The 27238-nt window shown below is 37.3% G+C and overlaps 1 protein-coding gene across 1 annotated transcript; it reads left to right on the top strand.

Moving 5' to 3' along the window:
* Positions 1 to 6275: 6275 nt before the first annotated feature.
* Positions 6276 to 25682, top strand: LOC311077833 (GTPase IMAP family member 8-like). The gene is made up of 4 exons (XM_084106472.1): positions 6276 to 6348; positions 12634 to 12749; positions 23014 to 24006; positions 24107 to 25682. The coding sequence occupies exons 2-4, from the start codon at positions 12731 to 12733 to the stop codon at positions 25156 to 25158; spliced, it is 2064 nt and encodes a 687-aa protein (XP_083962598.1). The 5' UTR covers positions 6276 to 6348; positions 12634 to 12730; the 3' UTR covers positions 25159 to 25682.
* The last annotated feature ends 1556 nt before the right edge of the window (positions 25683 to 27238 follow it).

The raw sequence follows: 27238 nt of genomic DNA, 5'->3' as shown, positions 1-27238 counted from the left end.
TTCGCGGGGTCCGTTTGTCTCGACCCACCGCGGAACCAGAGCGCTTCGGTAGGAAGTGCTTGAAGGCTTGAGACGCTTTCTGGGCTTCGGTAAATCTCTCCACGAACTCGGAGAGAGAAGAACCAAAGAGGCCAGCGGAAGACAGCGGGGCGTCGAGAAACGCGATGCGCTCGGAATCGGCCATCTCCGTGAGCGTCAGCCATAAGTGCCTCTCAGCGACAGTGGCGGAAGCCATACAGCGTCCCATGGCTTGTGCGGCAGCTTTGGTGGCTCGGAGCGTGAGGTCCGAAGCACTCCTCAAATCCGCAATACAGACAGCATCAGGTCCAACCTCGTCCCATTTACGGAGGAGATCACCCTGGAAGATCTGTAATGTAGCCATGGTGTGTAGCGCTGACGCGGCTTGCCCAGCGGCGGAGAATATTCGCGCGAGCAGCGTCGACGTCATGCGGCAGGCTTTTGAAGGCAACACCGGTTTAGTCCGCCGTCCAGCAGAGGGCGGGCACAGATGGGTCGCTATAGCCTGTTCCACCGGCGGCAGAGAGAGGTAGCCTCGTTCATTCGCCTTGTCCAGTGAGGAGAATGCAGGCGACACAGATGAGCGCGTACGCGCAGAGTAGGGCGCGTTCCAGGCCTTCGCAACTTCTTCATGTAACTCAGGAAGAAAAGGAGCGGGCTTAGATTCCGGAGAATTGCGCTCACCTGGGAGGAAGCTACCATCGAGCCGGGTGCGAGAGGGGGGCTCCGGTGCAGACCACTCGAGGCCGAGGCTCGCCGCAGCCAACGCGAGTACTCGCATGAGCTCCGTCGGGGAGCGAGGAGAGAACAGGAATCCTTTTCCCCCGACGCGGCCTCCGAAACAACTTCCTCTGATGAAGCGGCGGCAGGCTGCGGGCGCTGAGCATCAGGAAGTGATTCGGGGGAGGTCGGTGAAGCTGGCGGGCGAACCGGCGAGCTTGGTCGGGGTGGAGAGGGTTCCGGGACCCGCTGCGAGCGGCGCTTCTTACGGCGCGGCCTTCTCGAGCTCCTTTCAGCCTTCTCGAGCTCCTTTTATAGAGGTAAGCCACGCCCGTCTCGGCGGGAAGTGGCGAGGAGGGCGCGAAGCGCCCTCATTGGTCTGATGTTGCATCAGCCTGCGCTCGATAGGCTTATGCAGTTGCCGCAGAGCAGCCAATGAGCAGACAAGCCGTCTTGCTTCAGCTGTCTGCTGCTGCCGCAACGCGTTTTACATATATGGAAAATTAAGGATAATTTTTGCTTCAGTGTTTCGTGAAAAGAGACTTTTCCCGTAGCGTTTTGATAAAACGCAGTACGAGAGAACTCTCGTAAGAGAACATATGCTGCAGGGAGATAGACGTTTATATACTTTCTATGGAGATAGAGCTGTATTAATCTATTTACATTTGTAATTGCTGCAAAAAATTATACGTGACTGACGTTGTTTGTTGAGACATCCTATGGCATCCTTTGATGACGACAATAGCTTTAGACGCATTTGTTGATGAACTGACATTGATTGAAATTACTATTTGCTCAAAAATCCTAAAATACACTTACTTCTTCTGGAGGTGACGTTGGATCGCGAACAGTAGGCAACGATCCACACTTGAGGATTAACTTTGACCCTCGTTCACTAAACAGTCAGTCAGAAAATGATTTGCGCAAACATAAACGTATTTAGGAAGTTTAAGTGGCTCCTTTTCTTCATAAATAAAATCCATCCGCTGTGTTTTCAGTGGCTCTGGTGTCAGAGAAGACTACTATGTCCATTCTTACATCCCAAAATCAGTGGCGGTCTTAACAAAGAGGCATAGGTAGGCGGCTGCTTGGGGCCCCCTACCAGCGGTCGTAGTAGGGGGGCCCCCAACCAACCTCAAAAAAAAAAAAAAAGCCCCTTATCATCATGAACGCTTCAAAAGCATGGTAAATTGTATTAATATTCTTAAGAAATACGTTGAAACGTTGAAGTAGTAGTTAAAATGTCCAGTTCATGGTTATCCGTCTCTAGACACCCCCAACTTTCACAATGAAATGGACTAGCCCGTAACGGTGCGCGGCGCGAAAGATAAACACGCAGTGACAGGAAGACTGGGAAGTACACAAACAGAGACGAAACAAGACGAGTCTAAACGCGAAAATAAAAGAAAAAAGCGAAAAGACGCCGATAAGTATTTGGCAATGCTGCCAAAGACAAACTTTTTTACGGCTACTGTTGGGGATACAGACAGGAACAACAATGTCCAAAGCGTTGAACATGCCTCTACAGGAGCAGCATCTAACGTTAAGTGGCGCTAGGTGAGAATAATGTTAACACACTCACATGGATATACGTTGATTTGCTTGGAGCAAAATGCAACATCACCTCTCCCAAGTTCGCCCCCCTTACTATAAATACCGTTTTGGCGCTTGTAAATGTGACGTGACAGATCCCTGGCGGCAGGTGAACCGAATCGATCATCTCTACTAGCTAATAGTGAATAAACACGAATGAACAATGTTGAAAGATACAGTACAACTTACCGAATTGTATATATTCCTCATACATAATATCGATCAATCAGTGTTTTTCAACCGTGGAAAGACGTCAATAAAACAGCTGGAGAACAATTATGTCACATAACACATTCCATTACCTCAGGAAAGCCGTTTAATGACCATATGTTATAGCATGTTAGTTGGTTAGAAAAAAGAGCTATATAGTATTTTGCTAAATATGTGTAATATATTACATATTTAGTATATTTTTTACCTATATTATTAAAATTGTTATTATAATAAAAACGCATTGTTTAATTTGAGTTATTTTTAACCTTAATACCAGCTGATAGGGCTCTCTGTATGTTACAGCATTATGTGAGGTTTTTTTTTTTCTTGAGAAAAATTAACGCCTATCTTGTGTACCTAATATTTATCCAAATGAGTCAATATTGAATCAAATCACAAGAATTGAATTGAAATCGTGAAATTTGTGTCAAGCAATAATAAAAAAACGTAGCTTACCAGAAATTGTACGATGTAAACATTGTAATATGTTTCTGTTTAGTTACTAAAATGTTTTGACAATCACAATACTTATTGTGATGCAAGATTTTTCAGGTGTTATCTGAAACCTTATTCTCTGTTGGGTGCCATCGTGACTATTAGTTTGTGTAGTGCTACACTTTGTGTGTTCTCTGCTTTCCATCTTCATTTTGGAGTAAAGAAATGTATGCAGGATTTAAAGGGAAAGTTTTTTTTTACCTCTCCAACATTCACTTCCCTGTAGATTAGCCACAATAGAACACCGGCTGTCGTTGAAACAATGGCGATGGTGTACAGATCACAGAGGGCGGGGTAACCACAGTGTCAATCAAACCAGTCGGTGAGGCTAGCACAATTCTACGTCACAGTGAGAGCAATCTTAGAACAGCTTGTTCTGAGACAGTGCTTATGATTTATTGAGATTATAAAAAAAAACACTGGCTGGATTTTTATCATTCTAGGGTGGTTTTGCTCACACACTGCCAACACACATTTATGTTCAAACACCATGTAAAAGTGCATTTTGCATAATAGGTGCCCTTTAAGCATTTCTGGTACTGCCATTCTTATAATCCAGATTTGTCAAAACAAATTTAGTAGTTAAACACTTTAAAAATAAAGAGCTATGACTTAACTATTCAGCAAGCCTCGAATGATCAACAAATTCTGTTCATCTACCAGAAATAAATGCATGCAATATCCTACAATTGTTTGTACTGAACATATCCAGCCACATTTAGTGCAGTTCCTGGGTCCACTTGTCATTTCACTATCATTCATTAAGAGCAGCACTTGGACTCAGAGCATTAACAGTACTGGGTCTAAAGCGTTGGAAGATAGACAACACAATGTGAAGTGTGTATTTACAACTTAAATACTTCAGAAGGTTTACAAAAACTAATATAAATGGTTTCAACAATAGAATAAAATCAGAACTGTATCATGTTTTAGTACGATGTTTACAATATGTTTACTCCATGCAGTGCACAGATTTGAGACTCAGAGTTTTAAGCAATCACTTGTGCTTTGGTAGTTTAAATATGTGATACGTTATTCTCTTCGTATTAAAATAATGTATTATTTATTAATTCTATTTTGGGAATTGTAATGAGATCAAAGTGATTTTCGTCAAATACATTCTTCATACAGCATGCATTGTACGAAAGACTTGAATTTGAGTTGATGAGTTACAAATTACAACAATTGCTCACACTCAAGGTGCCTTGGCCAAAATCATACTTCTGCATTCATGTCGAGTAGCCTCATTGCGCCACTGCCCTGTGTGTGTCTAAATATATAAAACATGCAGGCCAGCGTGAGGGAATCAGCGGTCTCAGTTTCAATGGCTCTGAAACAAGTTTATGGCAGTTTATGAGAGTTATCGGTACGCTAGAATCTGCCTGAACAAACACTGGGACGGGCAATATTTGCTCTTTAACAGGTTCATCAGGTAAACAACACAGAAAAGTGACACGAGAACACACTCTCGCTCCAGAACCAGAAAAAAACACTAATTGGTTGATATTATGTATACTTTCGGTAAGTTGTACTGCATCTTTAAATAAAAAAGTAACAGATGATCGGTTCACGTGCACTTGAACTGAGGCGCTCAGCGATCTGTCACGTCACATTTACAAGCGCCAAACGTATTTTTGTCTGAATTTCGTAATAAAATGGACGGAATCTAAGAGCTGGGAATTAGTTTAATATTAAAAGTACCTTTTTGCTCCGCAATTTTTCTGTGCGTGAGAAAATGTATGTGTGGCGTGAGAGCGTGTGAAAAGTGTCAATTGCGTGAGTCTCACGCTCAATGTGTGAGTTGGCAGCCCTGGACACATATGTACACTGAGGAGTGTTAATTTAACACTGGGGATTTTGCTGTGTACTATTCATTTGAAACTCAAACCATTTTAATCTGTTTGTTGCAGGTACTTTGATTTACCAACTTTAAGTGTCTGTTGAGCTTCAAGAAATCAATTCATAGCTGGATCCACCAGGACTTCTATAAGTGAAATAACAGGATTTGCATGTTTGTGGGCAAGTCATGCTTTATTTGAACAATGGAGGGAAGTGGCTCATTTGATTAGCAGTCACGTGATCACACTGTTCATTTTCCTGCCTGTACTTTCAGTTTGTTTTATTCCATTCAGCCAGAAAAAGAAGATTGCAAAAGATGTAGAAATCCAAATGACAAACTTCACAGAAAAATGGCTGGAGCTCATACAGGAGCATTACAATATTGATTCATTCATTTGAAACTTGCAAACATCAGCTATATGCATGTTATTTTATTTTGAAATATTCATAAACATAAAATACTGCAATAAAACACATATTAAAGAGTAGATTTGGAAGAGGAAGACAAATATAAATTTCTTAAGTAAATAAATAGAAATGTAACTCTTTATTATTTTTAAAGATGAAAAATAATCCCATCTCTGAAGTTTTATAGTATTTTGCAGAGTTACACACAGCAACTAACATTACAAGGATTTTGTTTCTTTAAAAGTTTTTTTATATATTTGGCTTGTTACCCCCACATTTGTACGTGTATTTCTACCTGTTTTCGGGAGACACATATATGTGACCCTGGACCACAAAACCAGTCACATGTGTCAATTTTCTGAAATTGAGATTTATACATCACCTGAAAGCTGAATAAATAGCTTTTCATTGATGTATGGCTTGTTAGGATAGGACAATATTTGGCCGAGATACGACTATTTGAAAATCTGGAATCTGAGGGTGAAAAAATCGAAACACTGAGAAAATCTCATTTAAAGTTGTCCATTTATGTTCACGATTGTGCTTCATTCACTCACAAAAATAAATGTTATATATATTTACGGTAGGAAATTTACAAAATATCTTCATGGAACATAATCTTTACTTAATATCCTAATGATTTTTGGCATAAAAGAAAAATCGATCATTTTGACCCATTTAATGTATTGTTGGCTAAATATACCCGTGCGACTTGTGACTGGTTTTGTGATCCAGGGTCACATTTTCTACCTTTGGTATGATACTTGACCTTTAAAACTGAATTAACTTATTTTTACATTCACTCGAGTACTTGCCATGACTAATATGACAAAGCATTATAAGACAGAGTAAACATTGGTCACGGCCCAAAACATACAGTAGTTCTGCAAGATCCTTGTCTTTAGGTGTCGAAATGTGACGCTGCCATTTTTTTTTTTTTTTTTTTTTACAGTATGAGACAGTGTAGAGACACTTCCTGGGTCCTGTTTACAACACAAACACAGAGGGACTCTGAACGACAAGCACTAACTGCGTGAAACATAATGGCATCAGCATATAAAGGTCAGTCTAAGTTAAATAACCTAATGTGAAACTGCTAGTTTAACACCATACTGAGAAATTAATCATATACTTTTTGTTGCTGGTAGTTGACAGCATTAAACAGTAAATCAGAAAGTAAACAGTGAAGATAATCTACATTAATGTTTAGTCGCCATATTACAACCTTAAATTTCTACTGTTCGGTTCTACTAATTCATTTATAAAATATATTTATGTACAAGTAAAGAGTATCATGATTTAAATACTGTATGATGTTACCAAAATAATTGTGATGTAACGTCATCTGTCTTCTATGCCAAGTTTGAATCACCATCAATAAACAAAAGAAATGTGACATGACCTGTTAGTGGCTCGAAAAGTTATTTTAGCGTCATTCACAATGTTTGTATTCATACGTCAGTTCTCACAATGTTACATAACCAGAAAAGCTAAACTTTAATAATCTATTATTAAATCTATGACACTGTTGTTGATATTTCTAGTGTTTACAGTAGGGCTGGGCGATATATCGCACAATATTGTTATGCGCATCTCGTCAGTAAAGCCGGTTCCTTGATTAGTAGTAAATCTTGTTTATACTTTCGCCTGGCTCCGCAGCGTGAGTCTCCGCAGACTGCGCGTTCACCTCCCCAAACGACGAGGCGTTTATACTCGACGCGCTCGCTGTCGTACTATTCTTTGAAACGATGGTTACGATGGTTAGGCCAGGGTTAGGCCCGGCAGGTGCGCACGGACTGGGTTCAGTAATGAAAGGCTTTCAATGACCAAAAAATAATTCAGACTGACAAAATAATAAAAATAGTTATAAATAATAAAAATGACATTCTTCTTCTTTTAAATAATAATAAAATAATAATAATAATAATACACAGCAAAATCCCCAGTGTTAAATTAACACTCATCAGAAGCAGTGTTGAAGTTAATGAGATAATTAAGTGATTAATTAAGTGATGATTGGCCATTAGTGGTGACACCTGATGATAACAAGCAGACTCACTGAAGGAAAGAGAAACAAGAACAGAAAAAAGAGAAACACAAGAACTACTGACTTTGAACCATTATTGCACTTATTATTTTACCAGTTTGACTTTATTTCTGTCATACATCTACACACGGTCTTATTTAGATTTAACAGAAGTTTAGATGGTAATGTTTTATGGAATGTTTTGTTTCATGTCACCATTATGGTGACCAGTGTTTGCTTTAGTTGGGCTCTTGACCCTTTACTATTGAACATTAGTTTTTCATTGCAAGCCTAATTTGATCGTACAGACCATTTGTTGCAGTTGGTCTGCAATCAAGTTAGGCTTAAGATGCTTTTGGGAAATTCAGCCCTGGTTATGTTTTGATGATGAAATTACTAGTGACCTGATTCAATAACGGCACCCATCATTATAAACTGATTATCTAATTGTTTTATTAATTTTTCACTACAGTAGTTACTTCCAGGAATGTTTTAGGAATCTGAAGGTTTTAAAATCACACACAGACATCAAGAATCTACATATGAATCTCAACAATGGTGACAATCAAACAAATGCTTAATGTTGCAGTGCATGATGGGAGCCACCAATCAGAACGCATCAATGGCTCCCATCATGCATTGCAGCATGAATAAATTATGCTGCTGAATTGTCCTGTAATTTTCATTGTTTGCTTTTATTTTGCTATTGTTTTGTTCTGACTTTAGTAGCTTGTTTTGTGATGTTCAGAGTTGATCTGTTCGTCACTAGTTTGTTTATTGTCACCATTGTTGAGATTCATATGCTGATTCTTGATGTCTGTGTGTCTAAACACAATAACTCGTGTGCACAAAGTATTTTCAAAATGTTTGAAATTGCTGTTGGATCTCAAACTGTAGAATCTCAGAGCTACAATCACCAATACTAAATGAGACATCAAACATATAGTCAAAGATTCATGCTGATAATGTCATTATCATCAAAACATATTGTGAGCAGGTCATGTTTTCTCTTGCAGTAACAAATGTGCTTTATAAACACAATGTTGGAACAGTCAGAGAAAAACTAATATTAACAAAATGAAAAGGGTCAGGAGCCCAACTAAAGCAAACACTGACCACCAAAATGGTAACTTGAAAAGAAAAATTCCATAAAACATTACCGTCTAAACTTCTGTTGAATCTCAAGAACTTTTGTCGATGTATGACAGAAATAAAGTCAAACTGGTAATAATAAGTGCAACAATGTGTAATGACTCGAAGTCAGTTGTAGTTCTTGTGTTTCTCTTTTTTCTGTTATCGTTTTTTCTCTTTCCGTCAATGATTCTGCTTATTAACATCAGGTATCTTCAATAATGCTTAATCATCACTTAATTAATCACTTAATTATCTCATTAACTTCAACACTGCTTCAGTGTTAATTTTAACACCCTGTAGTGTGGACACATATGTACTAGGGCTGGGCGATTTAAATCGCGATATTGTTATGCGCATCTCGTCAGTAAAGCCGGTTCCTTGATTATTAGTAAATCACCATCACCTGCTTTCAGATGGCGCGGCATTTAGGGCTGATGAGATAATTAAGTGATTAATTTAGTGATGCTTGAGCATTATTGAAGACACCTGATGTTAACAAGCAGAATCACCAGGTAACACTTTACGGTAAGGGTACATGAATTATCATGAATTCATGTATAAATTCATGCATGAAATATGCATTCATTCATGCATTAATATCTCATGAATCATCAGGAACTAACATGAGTTCAACGTTTTTCATTCATGACTTCATGGATGAACAACACCTTAATTAAAACATTAACTAAGATGAGTACATCATCATGAATTATGATTTATTACGCATGATCATGATGTTTTCTTTGTTCACACAAAAAATTGGTCTTTACCACCCATTGTGGATACAGCTATGGTTATGGTACATGAATCATCATGAATTCATGCATAAAAAAGTATTAATTCATGCATGCAAGACTGCTCTTCGAATTATTAAAGGAATGTACAAAAATCCACATTATCTAATGCATGCATACAGGCTAGAACAGTATATCAATTAATGTTCTTTTTTTCTGAATTATGATCTGAGTTTCCAAGCATGTTCATGTCTTCTTCATAGCCTGCAGGTAAATGGACAGAGCCCAAAATTGGCCAATCACAGCACATAACATACGAATTCTGTTGGCATTCAAATACAGTAGTCATCATTAACTAAGCATTATTTATCAATGACTTCATCATGTGTGTGGCCCCTCAACTAAAGTGGTGACTTGGTACTTTGAAACTGATGAACAATGTGGCATAACTGTGAAATGACATGAATATGAACATGAAAGTTCAAGTCTTTGCAAACAATGTACTGTGGACACAAATGGACTTTGATCTTAACTGTAGGCCTACTGCTTTATTCTTAAACGGTATAAACCAGTTAAAAACCATAAAGCTGTTTAAAAAAAAATGTTTCACAAACAGCTTGATCTCTTTTTGGGTAAAGAGTCACCTTTAAGCTACTGATGTGACTCCTCCATATCATGAAATTGTAAAACAGCTTTATGGTTTTGTAAAGAGTTTTCAGATATACAGGCACTTAAAATAAAGTTCATGGTGTATGTACTGAATTCCTTCTCAGCTCTTTCCAGCTGTTGATTTAACTGGTTTATACCGTTCAGAATAAAGCAGTAAAGTTACATAACATTATTACGATTTTACAGCTAAAAAATGTACGTTAAACTATTTACGAATATTTCATATTATAAAGATATCTGTATAATTTCCCTTTTACCATTTTATAGATTATAAATGTAAGATCCCTTAAACCTACTCCCACACCTAAACATACCCATTTTATAGACAATATCAAAAGGATAAAACGTAATGGACAGATAGGCCTATGTGTAGGGAAATGGCAGTTTTATTAACAATATAGCATTAAAAGATAGTTTGAGCCACTAATCCTACCCCTACCCCTAAACCTAACCATTTCTTAAAACTACGTAACTAAAATTATAAATTAAAACAACAGACAGACACAATCATTTATTTATTGAGAAAATGTCAAAACCGGTACCAAAAGTCGTTCACATGACGATGTGTCGCAGTCCTCTCTGGCAGTAACGTTATAATAGTTTTGTATGAGGTAACGTTACAGAGCAGAATTTAAGTTATTAATCCATGAAAATGTTAATCCGGTTTCGGTTTGCTGTTCGCTCTGTGAAGGCGCGTGCGCTTCTCCATTTCAAATGTAGTACACAACTTAAACACGGCATGTCGCAATCTGTGACGAAGCATGCGAGAGCCAATGAGCGTTTGATATCACTGCCGTAAAACATGTTGTAACCAGTGGGTAAGGGTTTCATATTACTTTGAAGGTACCCCCGGGAGCCGCCATTGGCTAACAAGCCTTCACCTGCTGTTAGCATCCCATTGACTCCCATTCATTTTGGCGTCACTTTGACAGCGAATAACTTTACATCTGAGGCGTTTAAAGACTCCATTTGTCCATGGTTTATTTCTAAAGAAACACGACAATGTATAAAAGGCTCCATTACCTTGTATCTTACGTTATGCCCCGGTAGAAGCAGTTTTTGTAAAAGTAGGCTAACGATTGCGTCATAACCACGCGACTCTCTGGAAATTACCGTAGAGACAGGAAGAGAAGCTCGCATGCAATCGGGGGGACGTGGAGGCATAAAGTCCGATAAAGTCAAGAGTCCAACTAAAGCAACCATTGATCGTCATAACGGTGGCTTACAATTTGAGATTTTCTCCTTCAGTGATTCTGCTTGTTAACATCAGGTGTCTTCAATAATGTTCAATCATCACTAAAATAATCACTTAATTATCTCATTAACTTAAACACTCTTGAGTGTGGACTCATACACTCCCAGGAGTGTTAATTTAACACAGGAGTGTTTGCTGTGTACAAAGAGCCGTAGTTAACTGACAAGCTGAGCCATATCGCATTAAATATCGCTGGCGATACGTCCGAGATATTGATGTGATTTGGCTCAGCTTGTCAGTTAACTACGGCTCTTTGTAGTAAATGCCGCTCCATCTGAAAGCAGGTGATGGTGATTTACTACTAATCAAGGAACCGGCTTTACTGACGAGATGCGCATAACAATATCGCGATTTAAATCGCCCAGCCCTAATATGTACACTGAGGAGTGTTAATTTAACACTGGGGATTTTGCTGTGTAATAACGACATTCTTCTTCTAAATAACAATAAGTGTCATTAATAATAAAAATCATAATAATAATAATAAGACTATTACAAATTGTCATGCAATTATTAATGTGAATGAATGGTACTCCACATCACATCATCATCACTATTGTACACCCCAATACATGTGACGTGATACGAAATTAAATGCTAATTGTTTCAAAACACGTGCTATAAAATAATGCATTGTGATAGGTCATTTGCTCATCCAAGTTTCTCTTCTTTGCCATCTTCCGTGTGTCCATGGCGTAAAATGAGGGCATGGGGGAAGCGGAGACTTGAATATATAGGGGCGTGTTATTCTAATGACGATCATTTTCAGCCGCGGCATTTATCAAGCGCAGGTATTGCGAACACCTGGATTTCAAAGGTACGCACAGTTTCATAAATCAGGCGGTGAGAGGAGTGTAAGCATAATCTTACGCCAACATATACGCCCGTTTCTACATAAGAATGATAAATGAGGGCCAATTTTCTGAAATTGAGATTTATACATCATCTGAAAGCTGAATAAATAGCTTTTCATTGATGTATGGCTTGTTAGGATAGGACAATATTTGGCCGAGATACGACTATTTGAAAATCTGGCATCTGAGGGCGAAAAAATCTCATTTAAAGTTGTCCATTTATGTTCACGATTGTGCTTCATTCACTCACAAAAATAAATGTTTCATATATTTACGGTAGGAAATGTACAAAATATCTTCATGGAACATTATCTTTACTTAATATCCTAATAATTTTGGCATAAAAAAAACATTTTGACCCATTTAATGTATTGTTGGCTATTGCTACAAATATACCCGTGCGACTTGTGACTGGTTTTGTGATCCAGGGTCAGGTCACATATTCTACCTTTGGTATGATACTTGACCTTTAAAACTGAATTAACTTATTTTTACATTTCAAACCTATTCATTCGAGTACTTGCCATGACTAATATGACAAAGCACTATAAGACAGAGTAAACATTGGTCACGGCCCAAAACATACAGTAGTTCTGCAAGATCTTTGTCTTAACGTGTCAAAATGCAGCCAATGTGTGACGCTGCCATATATATATATATATTTTTTTTTTACAGTATGAGGCAGTGTAGAGACACTTCCTGGGTCCGGCTCACACACACAAACACAGAGGGACTGTAGTGTAAACGACAAGCACTAACTGCGTGAAACATAATGGCATCAGCATATAAAGGTCAGTCTAAGTTAAATAACCTAATGTGAAACTGCTAGTTTAAGACCATACTGAGAAATTGGGGTGCAAACAGCTCGCTTTTCGGCGCCTCCCGCTTTTTTCACGTCAGTTTGGGTGACTTGTGTGAATCGTGCAGATCCGAAGTTTTTTTTTAAGGAGGGGAGGGGGGGGGGGGTGATTTGAGAGGGTCTGATTATAATTTAACCAACAGTAATTCTGGATTGCGTCCACCAAATAGGAAATAAGCGAATTAGAACACTGCGCGCCAAACCAGCAGTAGCCTATGTGCGCAAGCATGAACCACTAGACAGTGTTTCTGTCTCACTCTCACTCTGGAAGTCTGGATCTGCCACTGCATCACATTTCTCTCTGCGTGGCGTGGAGTGTCCGTTTTTATGTCGGCTCTCATGTTAACTAGTTAGAGCTTGTGTTAGAGCACAATGCCTGCGTGACACACACACTTCTCGAGCCGCGCCGAAACCGCGTGCTAGAAATAGAACCGCAACTGACGCCTATTTTTCACGCGACACGCAAGAGTGTTGGAAGTTTTCAGACATGTGCACGAAACACTGGACACGGACACTGGCTTATTTTTTCGTGCACATGTCTGTTCAAACACAAATAGCTAAGAAAGAAAAGGGAATTCGGTGTTCACGAACTTCACGTGCTGTCTGCGACTGCGTGGCTCGAGAAGTGTGTGTGTCACGCAGGCATTGTGCAGTCAAAATAAAACGGATGCGTGTCATTACCGGTATTAGATACGCGCATTCGTCTTAAAGGGACAGCACCCAATATACCTGCAGCTGTTTGTGTCACCAAAGTTAATCAAACAACAAAAGAGAAAGAGAAAAATCACGTTTTGTCAAAAGATAAACTGTATTAATACTTAATACAGTTAATTTACCTGAAAAACATAAAGCACTGCTTTATTTCTCGTGTATTTGTGTTTTATTGTATTTATATTTGTATTTTGTTTATTAGTTTCTATGCAAATGCACTAGGCCTACCCTACACAATTACCCCAATCATCCTAGAATTATTAATTCTTTACAAAAAGAGCTATTCAAATCATCAGGTGAAATTGTTTTCAGGAAGTAGCAGTAAAGCAAGAAGAAGAAGTGCAAGATAGTTTTTCTAAATTTCATTTGACTCTATGTGCCTATAGGGGTGGGTTGGGGATGGTGGCAATGTAGTATCTGGATATTTGCCGCGGGACGAGGGCTTCGATTACCTCTCTTTTTTGACCAAAAAAGTCAAAAAGTTTGTGTTTGCACCCCTGCATATACTTTTTGTTGCTGGTAGTGGACAGCATTAAACAGTAAATCAGAAAGTAAATAGTGAAGATAATCTACATTAGTGTTTAGTCGCCATGTTACAACATAAAATTTCTACTATTCAGGGGTGTGTTTCCCGAAAGCATCGTAAGCCAACTATGGTCGCAACAAGTTCTGTTGTTATCAGCATAGTTCAACGAGTCGGTGTTTCTCGAAACCTTCGTTCCAACGAACATTCGCAAACAGCATTGCAAAGTTGTGTGGTTGAAACGACAGCTCTCGAGCTGTGGTTATAAGTATAGTTATTGATTGCATGAGATGTGGACTTAATAAATCCTTATCTCGAACAAAATAAGCAAGATGACATTCAGTACAACCTGTGTCTTTTGTTTAGAATACATACAAATGTCATTTACGTATTTGAGTTTGTCAAGAAATTTTAAAGCAACGTTTTTGAAGACTGCGCATGTGCGAACGTGCTCTACTAAGTAAGAATGAGCCTATGATTTAATCTGGAAATAAAGCGAAATAACTGAGAAAAATGAGAAATAGTCTTAAGATGCCATGTCTGTAATTTATATCAAAACATCTAGCATTAATTCGATCTCAAACAGTTTCATTAAAAGAAGTTATTACTTCACCACGTGTGTGCCGTCATAAACCAATGTGGTTGAACGACAACTTTGTGACAATATGGTTTCGGGAAACAGTCTTGACTAGCTAGTTGATTTCTTCAACAATGCATCGTACTACAGTAGTGAAGCCTTGAGTTACGTCGTTGTACGGGAAACGCACCCCAGTTTTACTAATTCATTTTATAAAATATATTTGTATACAAGTACAGAGTATCATGATTAAAATACTCTATGATGTTACCAAAATAATTGTAAGTAATGTCATATGTCTTCTATGCCAAGTTTGAATCACCATCAATAAACAAAAGGAATGTGACACAACCTGTTAGCGGCTCAAGAAGTTATTTTAGCATCATTTACAATGTTTGTATTCATATGTCAGTTCTCACAATGTTACATAACCAGAAAAGCTAAAAATGAATCATCTATTATTAAATCTATGACACTGTTGTTGATATTTCTAGTGTTTACAGGGATGTAAGTGTTGGCTGCTCATATTTGCTGCAACTTGGAAAATAAAAAATGCTAATTAACTCCTTATAGTGGGAAGCCTAATGAGCAATGAAGTCAATGTGATGTATATCAGTCAGAAAATGTAGGGGCTGTGCATCTGTGTGACCACCAGATGACCACAACATACGTGGTGTTGAAATGCTTAGAGTAATGATGCGATACAGTTAATCTATGGGCAGGGTGTGTGTGGTCAGGCCCATTTTTGGAGGGCTTTAATCCCCCTAAATTTCCACCCAGTCCCCCTCAAAAAATTAGCGATTAACTCCATTAAAACTTACATGAAACCAGCGGCAGTTTTCGGCTCATCCCCAAATTTTAGTCTGCATTATTCAACGTGTTCTTTAATCTGCAGCAGGGCCAGTGTCAAGAGCAGAGGACAATGTGTGTGCATTTATTGATAGTTTGTTAATATCTGTATCTGTGTAGTTCTTTGTCATAAATGCAATCTGCATAATATGATGCAGGTGCAATTAAAACAGAATAACTGAATATTAGAAAACAAGCTACAAAAAGTCACATAAAAACAGCAGAAATAAAAGAAAATATTAAGAATAAAGGAAATTACTAAGACGATTCAGATCCTAATTTATTCATACAACAATGCATGATGGGAGCTTTTAAAGTTTTTGTATTAGAAAAACTTTTAAGACATCCTTTGGATTACACTGAAAATGCTAAAAATAGAATGCTGTACAAAGACAGTGCTGCTATAATTAATAAACTAAACCTAAATCAGAGATTAGGCTCCAGATGATGATTATGTCAATACAAACCCACACCACCTAGGGCCCTATGAAATCCGTTTTATTTTTTCTCAAATTCCGTTTTATTTTTGTTTTTTCAAATTTCGTTTTTTTGGATAATTTTTAGCCTTTTCGGATTTTTCTTGTTTTCTTTTCACTTCTAAGCAGTATTGACCTTTAAAAATTTACTTACACAAACTCACAACTCAGCTTTTTTATTTAAACTGTTAATATATTCAGCAAAGCACATTCAAAATTCTTCAAAATTCAGCCAAACCTTCAACAAATCTAATAGAATCCAAAAATAACCGTTACAAGGTAGGAGTGATGAGTATTAAATTAAAGATTAAATTAGCTTTTAAATCATTTTTTCACAAATAATGTTTTATAAAAAGATAAACCTCGCATATTTAAGCATTTAAATCACTTTTATAAAAAGAATGTGTCAAAAAAGATAAACATTTACAATGATACTGACATTTACAAATGCATATTAGCTTAGGCAATCTTTTATTATTAATAGTAAAATTCGGTCCTATTTTCCCGTGGCGTCTGACGTTAATGCAACCATGCACCGCGCTCTCCACAACGACAAAGAAGTTTTAGTAGCTAATAGATTTCCACCACCGAAAAACGCTTGCTGTAGCTCTGCTACAAGATTTATTTACGGAGAAGAGAAAAACACCCGTAGTGTTTGTGGTGTGCTAGTACCCCCATTCTTTATGTTGACTGAGCTTTCAATGTTGTTACGGAAAGGGTGAAGTTGATATGTTGGTTCTTGTCTCATGAACTGCGGTGCGCTTGCGGCAGTCTGAAAAGTTGAGGTGTTTTCATCTCGCTGCGCCTGGAAAAAATGAGCGCGTCGGCGCTTCACTTATGAGCGCGCTTGCCGCGCGCCTACATTTGAAATAACGAACTTGAGCGCGCAAAAGGTTCACGCTTGCACTCATACTGAAAAGCGCACTGTTTGCATCCCTGTATTAATTGTATTGACAGATGTCTCTCTATATGGCTCTGGGTTTAGGTACACTGTTAGACCTTACCGGGTTTTTTTACAGTAAAATACTGGCAACACTGTTGCCAGTAAAATACTGTTAATTGTACAGTTCTTTACTGTAATCTAGTTTGTTTCTGTAAAAATGCACTAAATTATAGTTAACTAATTACACTTGCAGAAACCGACTGCCTTAAATTGACCAACTATCATTTAAATGTATTAACTACAATTTATAATGCATTAATAATGTGAGCAAAGTATTACAGTGAACTTCTTTCATTTGAGACCACTAAAAAACTATTGAACATAAAAAGATTTCCACTGGATCAGCAACTACACAGTCACCGCCTGTTAAATAAAGCAACATTCAGCAAATCATCAATGTTTGTAGATCTTCTCCTGGACTGAAGCACAGGCTCTACTCTTCTGCACAATGGTGACCCAAAAAAAATTATTTTACAGTAAACTACTGGCAACAGTGTTGCCAGTATAAACCTGTTTTATAACTTACAGTTTATTACTGTTAAAAAACATTTTGTGGGTGTCTCTTTTTATCTTACACACACTGTTAGACCTTACCGGGTTTTTTTACAGTAAAATACTGGCAACACTGTTGCCAGTAATTTACTGTTAATTGTGCAGTTCTTTACTGTAAAAATGCACTAAAACTCGAGTTAACTAATTTCACTTGCAGAAACCGACTGCCTTAAATTGACCAACTGTCATTTAAATGTTTATAATGCATTAATAACATGAGCAAAGTATTACTGTGAACTTCTTTCATTTGAAACCACAACAAAACTTTTGTAAATAAAGAGATTTCCACTGGACCAGCAACTACACAATCACTGCCTGTTAAATAAAGCAACATGCAGCAAATGATCAATGTTTGTAGATCTTCTCCTGGACTGAAGCACAGGCTCTACTCTTCTGCACAATGGTGACCCACAAAATACATTTTACAGTAAACTACTGGCAACAGTGTTGCCAGTATATACCTGTTTTATAACTTTCAGTTTATTACTGTTAAAATACATTTTGTGGGTGTGTCTTTTTATCTTACACTGTTAACCCTTTCAACCCCATAGGGAAATCCACACTACAAAGAGTAAAAAGTAACATTGAGAAAGTGTTGCAGTGAGATAATTAAGGGAATATGTAAGTGATTGTTGAGCATTAGTGATGAACACCTGCTGTTAGAACAGAAAATAGAGAAACACAAGATCTACAACTGACCTTTTAGCCATTACACATTATTATACTTATTATTAACCAGTATGACTTTATTTCATACATATACAGAAGTTGTTATTGAGATGTTTAATTGAAAATGTTTGGTTTGAAGTTACCATTATAGAGATCAGTGCTTGCTTTAGTTGGGTTGCTGATGCTAAATATTAGTGGTTCTGTTGCTGCGTGAGCTGTGTTTTTGCAAGTCACACTTGTGCACACATACACAGTTTATGAATGATTGTGGTTATAATGATTATGTTGACAAAATCATCATATTGCCTGGTCATTCACTAAGGAATTCATCCTCAATCAAAAGTGTTACATTAGCACCACTGTTAAACCATAACAGTAAATTACAGTGATTCATTTTTTTAACACATCATGCATAACCAGAGAAGCAGAGCTACACTGTCTTATAGAAACACAGAGATATCACAATTTAGCACATGAATCTCAACAACGGTGGCAATTTTTTTTTTTATTCTTGCAGCAGTGCATGCTGGGAGTTTTATATTATCCTGGAACCCAGCATGCATTGCGACATGAAACTTTTGATTGTCACCATTGTTGAGATTCATGTGCTGATTGTTGATGTCTGTGTGTGTCTGAGTCAAGCAGGAATTCAAAAATGTTTTAATGCACTATATGATTACGATATTCTTCAGAAGACCTTAATATAGTATTGATTTTATGTTGTAGATTTACAGATATATGCTAAATATGAAATACCCATAAAGTCAAAGAATAAATACAGAAAAAATCAGAGATTCAGACATGTCCAGGATGATTGTAACATCATCACAAAAGCCCAAAACACCTGATCATTTTCCTCTTGGCTCTTTCTTGCCATAACAAATGTGTGTTATAAACTCACTGTTACAGCAGCCAGAGGGAGATGAATGGTAAGAAGTCAAGGGACAAGTGCCCAACTAAAGCAAATACTGATCTCCATCATGGTGACAACAAACTTTATTATTAACTATATCTCTGTTAATTCTCAACAAGAACTTTTGTACATGTATGAAAGAAATAATCAATTGTAGTCAATTGTAGTTTTTGTGTTTCTCTTTTTTCTGTTCTTGTTTCTCTGTCCTTCAGTGATTCTGCTTATCAGGTTTTCATCAGTTTCTCAATTCACTCACTTCTTTTCATTCACTCTGTCAAGTGGACAATATTAGTGAACTAATGTAGGGAATAGTGAATGAGGGTATAGGGTACGATTGTGAAAACAGCCTCTGAGTGTCGATTTTGAGCAATGTTAATTCACAGTATATTCCTGTAGGCTAGTTTTGTTTTCTACGGTATATTACTGTTTTAATGGAAAATGATATAATATTGTCAGAATTTGGCCCTTTTTTACAGCAAGGGTTAACAGTGCAGTTAACCCTTTCAACCCCTCAGGGAAATCCACACTACGAGTAAAAAGTAACGATGCAGTGAGATAATTAAGGGAATATGTAAGTGATTGTAAGCAGAATCACTGAAGAAAAGAGAAACACAAGAACAGAAAATAGAGAAACATAATAACTACGACTGACTTCCAGCCATTACACATTATTACACTTATTATTAACCAGTATGACTTTATTTCTGTCATACAGAAGTTGTTATTGAGATGTTTAATTGAAAATGTTTGGTTTGAAGTTACCGTTATAGAGATCAGTGCTTGCTTTAGTTGGGATGCTGATGCTAAAACATTAGTTTTTCTTTTGCTGCTTGAGCTGTGTTTTTGCAAGTCACACTTGTGCACACACAGTTTATGAATGACTGCAGTTATAATGATTATGATGACAAAATCATCATATTGCCTGTTCATTCACTAAGGAATTCATTCTCACTTATTCAGAATTTAATCCTCAATCAAAAGTGTTACATTACCACCACTGTGAAAACGCAGCAATAAGATACAATGACTCTTTTTTTTTTTTTTTTTTTTTTAACACATGATGCATAACCAGAGAAACAGAGCTACACTGTGTTTTAGAAACACCGAGATATCACAATTTAGCACATTAATCTCAACAATGGTGGCAATATTTCTTTTTTATTATTATTATTATTATTCATGCAGCAGTGCATGCTGGGAGATTTATATTATCCTGGAACCCAGCATGCATTGCGACATGAAACTTTTCACCATTGTTGAGATTCATGTGCTGATTGTTGATGTCTGTGTGGGTCTAAGCCAAGCAGGAGTAAAATAAAATTGAATGCACTATATGATTACAATATTCTTCAGAAGACCTGATTACAGAAATATTGAGTTCGTTTTGTAGATTCACAGATATATGCTAAATATGAGATGACTATAATTTCAATGACTATATACAGGAAAAAACTGAAAATCAGGCATGTCCAGGATGATTGTGACATCATCACAAAAAAACAAAAAACACCTGATCATCTTCCTCTTGACTTTTTCTTGCCATAACAAATGTGTTTTATAAACTCACTATTACAGCAGTCAGAGAAAGATGAAAGGTAAGAAGTCAAGGGACAAGAGACCAACTAAAGCAAATACTGATCTTCATCATGGTGACAACAAATTTTATTATTAACTAAATCTCTGTTAATTCTCAACAAGAACTTTTGTACATGTATGAAATAAATAATCGTGAACTGGTTTGTAAACTGGTTTCACACTCAGTGTGGCTGGAAGTCAGTTGTAGTTTTTGTGTTTCTCTTTTTTCTGTTCTTGTTTCTCTGTCCTTCAGTGATTCTGCTTATCAGGTGTTCATCAGTGTCTCAGTTCACTCACTTCTTTTCATTCAAGGGGACTATATTAGTGAACTAATGTAGGGAATAGTGAATGAGGGTATAGGGTGTGATTGTGAAAACAGCCTCTGAGTGTCGACTTTGAGCACTGTTAATTCACAGTATATTCCTGTAGGCTACTTTTATTTTCTACAGTATATTACTGTTTTAATGGAAAATGGTATAATATTGTCAGAATTTTACAGCAAGGGTTAACAGTGTAGAGACCTTTCTACGTTTGTTGTTTTAAACTGAAAAAATGAGAAGGAAGTAAAAAAAATCGTTTATTTAATATGTCAACAAAACATATGCAAATTCCATGCATATAAGAGAATTCCGTTTTCATGTGTAAATTCCGTGATTCCGTCCGCGTTTTCCACATCACGGAAATCATAGGGCCCTAACCACCAGATCACATTTTTATCTTTGTTCACCAGGTTGTTATAACTCCAAACTAAATCTAATGTTAATAGTTAAAGGGTCAAGAGCCCATAGACACTGATCACCATAATGGTGATGTAAATTGTGCGATGTTTTTTTCATTTAGTGATTCTGCTTGTTAACATCATGTGTCTTCAATATTTAATCATCTCTCAATTAATCACTTATTTATTATTTATTAACTTTAACACTGCTTCAGTGTTAATTTCATTTAACACTCTTATTTTAACACTTTAACAATCTTGAGTGTGTTTATTTATTTAGTTAGTTTTAGTAGTGGTCGGCAGGTCGAGGCTTTGTGAAACACTGAAACAGTTAAAAGTAAATGTGCCATATTCGAAAAACAATCCGACACCCTTCTCCACGGTGACCCCTAGTGGCCAGAAAAGTGTAAATGTAAAATAAAGTAAAAAAGTAAAATCTTTTAAATGCAATTATCTTATCATCTAATACGATTTTTAAGTGTCTATATGTTCTTTTATCAATTGTAAAGGTTTGTTTTGTTTATTCTATGAATGGCTTATCTAACGGGCCAGTAAAAGACTATTAACTACCATTATTAATTTTAATTATACTGATGTCTAATTAAAACGTCTACAAATGTATAAAACTGATCAGAGATCAGGTAAAACCCACAGACACTTGTTCATTGGTTCTCGTCGACTCCTCATATTAATGGGTTCACAGAAATCATTGCCCCCAGCGATGAACCATATACATTTCTAAGTGTTTCAAAACATTTATGACGTAATGAAGCCTTGTTTACTGAAATCACGTGACTCTGGCAGTTTGATACACGAAAACTGCATTAAACATTAAGCCCTAACTACTTATTTAAATAGTTAGTTGGCTAGTTAAACATGCAGAAAAATGTTATAAAGCACTGGATGAATGAACAATTTGCATTGGTGCTTAAGCTGTACTGAGATACTGAGCAAAACCATAGACTGTAAAAAAAGTTGGACGACGCACCTTCACTTAAAAGTAAAGCCGCCAAGGTCCCAATATGGCGCTGACATCTCGGAGCACAAGTCTGTACAGTAGTGAGCGTGAAGTGGACCCGCGATATCAAGGTCCCGCCCCTCATTCCGACAGTTAGTACAGTTTACTGCAGAACAACTCATTATGTCGGTGTGAAATAAACAGTTATGGAAATGTAGAAATTTAAGTTGAAGCTCCAATCTCCTCACGAAAATCCCGGAAAAAGTCTGTTGGTGACTCAGTGACTACTTCACTCAGAGATGCTGTCAATCTCAGCTGTCAATCATGACGTCACACTCCCGTTTTTATAGCATCAAATAACTAGAGCAAATTATTTAACTTACAATTACACTTTAAATTAAACTTACACTTACATCAGCGTGATAAAATCGACCTAAAATGACAGAAACCATCTTTGGGAAAAATTATTTGAAGTGTAATTTGATTGTCTCACGTTATATTAGATTCCATGGAGAGGGTGGGGTGGGGTTTGTGACCTATACTGGGACCAGCCACCGGGGGGCGATCAAAACATTTTGGCTTCACTTTTCAGGACTTGTGCGGCACAAAAGTAACATCTCAGCACATGAGTAAATAAATGGGTCTTGTGAAATAGCAAAATATACATGGGGATGAAAAGCAGGCATGTTTAATCATCTAGAGCTCCAGATAATGACATGAACTGTTTGACAGGTGGTGCACATGATCTGAGGATTGTGTTACTGGGAGTCTGTGGAGCTGGAAAGAGTTCAACAGGAAATGCAATGCTGGGTCGAGAGGCGTTTATAGAGAGCAGAACCAGAGAGAGTGAGATACAGAGAGGAAGAGTAGAAGACAGAAACATCTCCATCATCGACACTCCAGGATTCTTCAACACTCAACTGACTGATGAAGAGATGAAGAATGAAATAATGAAGAGTATGTACCAATGTTATCCTGGTCCTCACATTTTCCTGCTCGTCATCAACCTGGGGGACTTTGAGAAGGAGCAGAGGAATGTAGTGGAGCAAATTCAGGAGAACTTTAGAGAAGAAGCTTTGAAGTTCACCATGATTCTGTTTATTGGAAGAGAAAAAATAACACTTAGAAAATGGAAACTCGTTATGGATAGTAGAAAGTTTCAGAGCCTCATCAAACACTGCAGAGGTAAATATCATGAGATCAACAGTAAAAGTGAGATTAAGCCAACTCACATCACAAAGCTTCTAGAGAAGATTGATGAAATCGTCAAACAGAATGATGGCCAGCATTATGACATTTCCATTTTCTTAAGAACTCCACTAAAGAGCAGAAAAGAAAAGATAAAACAAGAGAAAGAAACAAAAGTGCAAGAGACAAAACAAGAGCAGAAAGAAATAGTGCGGGAGACGATTCACGTGCACAGTGTAAAGGAAAAGAGCACAACACATTGTGTGACTGAAAAGAAATATTCTTTTTCAAAAATAGAGACAAAAATTGAGAGAACTGAATTATATGAAGACAGATTCTCCAGAGTTCCACACGAAAACAGGAATGATGAAGAGGAGGCAGTAAAAAAATCTGTAAAATCACAGAGAAACTCTTTTGCAAATATGGGAGAAACAAATACAGTCCAGAACCCAGCAAAATATTGGGAAACAAGCAGAACAGGAAACCAGGACCAGAAGAAACAACATACAGCAAGAGAACAACATCCACCCCAATCAGGTGAGAACTTGTACTTTATTACACTTTTCCCAAATATCACGACATGTTTCTTGAAAAGTAAATTAAACTTAATCTCTTATTTGTCTGCTCTAAAACCCAGTGTGTCATATGACATATAACAGACATATGAAACTTGGAAAGCACACAGATCTCAGGATCGTGATTGTTGGTAAAACTGGGGCTGGAAAGAGCGCAACAGGAAACACCATCCTGGGACGAAAGGAGTTTAAAGAAGAATTTTCTACTGAATCTGTGACTGAGAGATGCCAACAACATCAGCAGACGGTAGAAGGTCGAAACATCTCAGTGATCGACACTCCAGGACTGTGTGACACAAAAATCAGTGAAGAACAAGTGAAGGAGGAACTAGTGAAGTGTGTCTACATGTCTGCTCCTGGTCCTCATGTGTTTCTGCTGGTCATCAGACTGGACGATAGATTCACAAAGGAACAGAAACACACAATTAAATGGATTCAGGAGATCTTTGGAGAAGAAGCTGCTCGTTACACCATCATTCTGTTCACTAGAGGAGATCAGTTAAAAACAGCTATAGAGAAGTTTCTGACAAAAAACAAGCAAATTAATGAGCTAGTTAGAAAGTGTAAAGGAGGTTATCATGTGTTCAATAACACAGATGAAGATAATCGATCACAGGTCACTGAACTGCTGGAGAAGATAGAGAGAATGGTGATGGAGAACGGAGGAGAGCATTACACAAATGAGATGTACCAGGAAGCTCAGAGGAAAATAGAGGAAATAGAGAAAAGGGAGAGAGAGATAAAGGAGAGACAGAGGTTAGAAGAAGAAGAAAAGATAAAGGAGGATGTAAGAATGAAGATGTTGACTAAGGCTAAAGGAGTGGCATTAGTGGGAACAGGAGTGGCACTGTGTGCAGGAGCAGCATTTGCTGGAGGAGCACTGAGTCCAGCTTTAATATCAGGAGCAGCAGTAGCTGGAGGAACACTGAGTCCAGCTTTAATCTCAGGAGCAGCAGTAGCTGGAGTAGCTGGAGGACTGGCCTCTGCTGCTAAAGGAGCCACACTATCTGAAGCTTTAATGGCAGGAGTTGTAGCTGCTGGAAATGCTGCACTGGCCTCTTTTAATAGTGGAACATCACTACCTGCTGCTTTCATTGGAAGCAAGAAATCCTAAAAGCAACTGTACACAGCAAAATCTCCAGAGTTAAATTAACCCTGCTCAGAGTACATATGGTCCCAATCCAAAGAGTGTTAAAGTGACTCTGAGTTAAAGTTGATGAGATAATTAAGGGATTAGCTAAGTGATGATTGAGCATTATTGATGAACACCTGCTGTTAACAAGCTGAATCACTGAAGGAAGAAACACAAGAACTACAACTGACTTCAGCCACAGCCTTAGATGAAATCAACTGAAGAAAAAAGAAGATATTAAATATCAGATTTTAGAGGATAGCAGAGGATTAAACAACTCCACAAACAATTTATTAATAACCAGATTAACGTTATTTCTGTCAGATGTCAACAAATGTTCTTATTGAGAATTAACAGAGGTTTAGTTGTTGATGTTTTATTGAAAATGTTTGGTCACCATTATGGTGATCAGTCTATCTTTTAGTTGGGCAGTTAGATTTTTGGCTTTTTTTGTAAGTTTTTGGTCTTTGTAACAGTGATTAACAAAATACACAATTTGTTGCAAAGGAACTGTGCATGTCTTTTCCTTAAGCATTTCTGGTACTGCCATTCTTATAATCCAGAGTTGTCAAAACAAATTTAGTAGTTAAACACTTTTTTTAAAAAAGGGAAAAAAGCTATGACTTAACTATTCAGCAAGCCTTGAATGATCAATCTACCAGAAATAAATGCATGTAAAATCCTACAATTGTTTGTACTGAACATATCCAGCCACATTTAGTGCAGTTCCTGGGTCCACTTGTCATTTCACTATCATTCATTAAGAGCAGCACTTGGAGCATTAACAGTACTGGGTCTGAAGTGTCGGTACAAGTGTGTATTTACAACCTTAATACTTCAGAAGGTTTACAAAAATTAATATAAATGATTTCAACAATAGAATAAAATCAGAACTGTATCATGTTTTAGTACGATGTTTACAATAAGTTTACTCCATGCAGTGCACAGATTTGAGACTCAGAGTTTTAAGCAATCACTTGTGCTTTGGTAGTTTAAATATGTGATACGTTATTCTCTTCGTATTGAAATAATGTATTATTTATTAATTATATTTTGAGAATTGTAATGAGATCGAAGTGATTTTCATCCAATACATTCTTCATACAGCATGCATTGTACGAAAGAGTTGAATTTGAGTTGATGAGTTACAAATTACAACAATTGCTCACACTCAAGGTGCCCCAGCTAGCAGGGAACGTTCTCGGAACGTTGGCTAACATTCCCTACAAGTTTGGTTAATGTTTTAAAGGTCAACTTAATCAAATATAGCTTATATTTTTAACCCTTAAATCAAAAGTTTGTAGCATGGACGTTTAATAATCTAATAAATATTTGTAATAAAAAAAAAATATATATATATATTTTTTAATTCTGTGAATCAGAACTACCATGGAATTTAATTTAGCCTAATAAAAACTAATTATTATCAATTAGTATTACTAGCTGCAGTGTGTGAGGTTGTTTAATTTAGACTGTATAATTTCACATCCTGATGCCATTATGTCCTGCAGTTCAGCGGTTTGTTTCGTCAGAGTCTCTTCGTCTGTCACTTGTGACTGTATGAACTGAATAACAGTAACTGAAAGTGTATAAGTTGTTTTGCATCTTTTATTGATTTAAAATTCTCAATTGAATATGATCTACAACGTGTATCTTTCCTTGACATGTGGATTGAGTTAAAGGATGGAGGCCTCATTACCACACTATACAGGAAACCCACTGACCGTAACACCTTCCTTTTGGCAAGTAGTGCCTATCCTAAAGCCTTGAAAAATGGCTTACCTAAGAGTCAGTTTTATAGACTGAGGCGCATATGCCATTCTGATGAAGATTACATAGAAAAGTCTTTGGAAATGAAACAAAGGTTTCTATAAAGGGGTTATTCTGTTCAGTGTGTTGAGGATGCCCAGCAGGCTGCCCTGTCGAAACCAAGACAGATCTTAAAAGAGTATCCAGGAAGAAAACAATTTTTCAGTAACCTGTATTACCACCTATACCCCTCAGGCTCACATGTTTAAGAGTACCATCCTTAAATATTGGCACATTTTGACCTCAGACCCAG

This window comes from Abramis brama (assembly GCF_963993115.1).
Source record: "Abramis brama genome assembly, chromosome: 2".
In the NCBI taxonomy this organism is placed as follows: domain Eukaryota; kingdom Metazoa; phylum Chordata; class Actinopteri; order Cypriniformes; family Leuciscidae; genus Abramis; species Abramis brama.
This window is presented reverse-complemented; position numbering and strand designations above follow the sequence as displayed.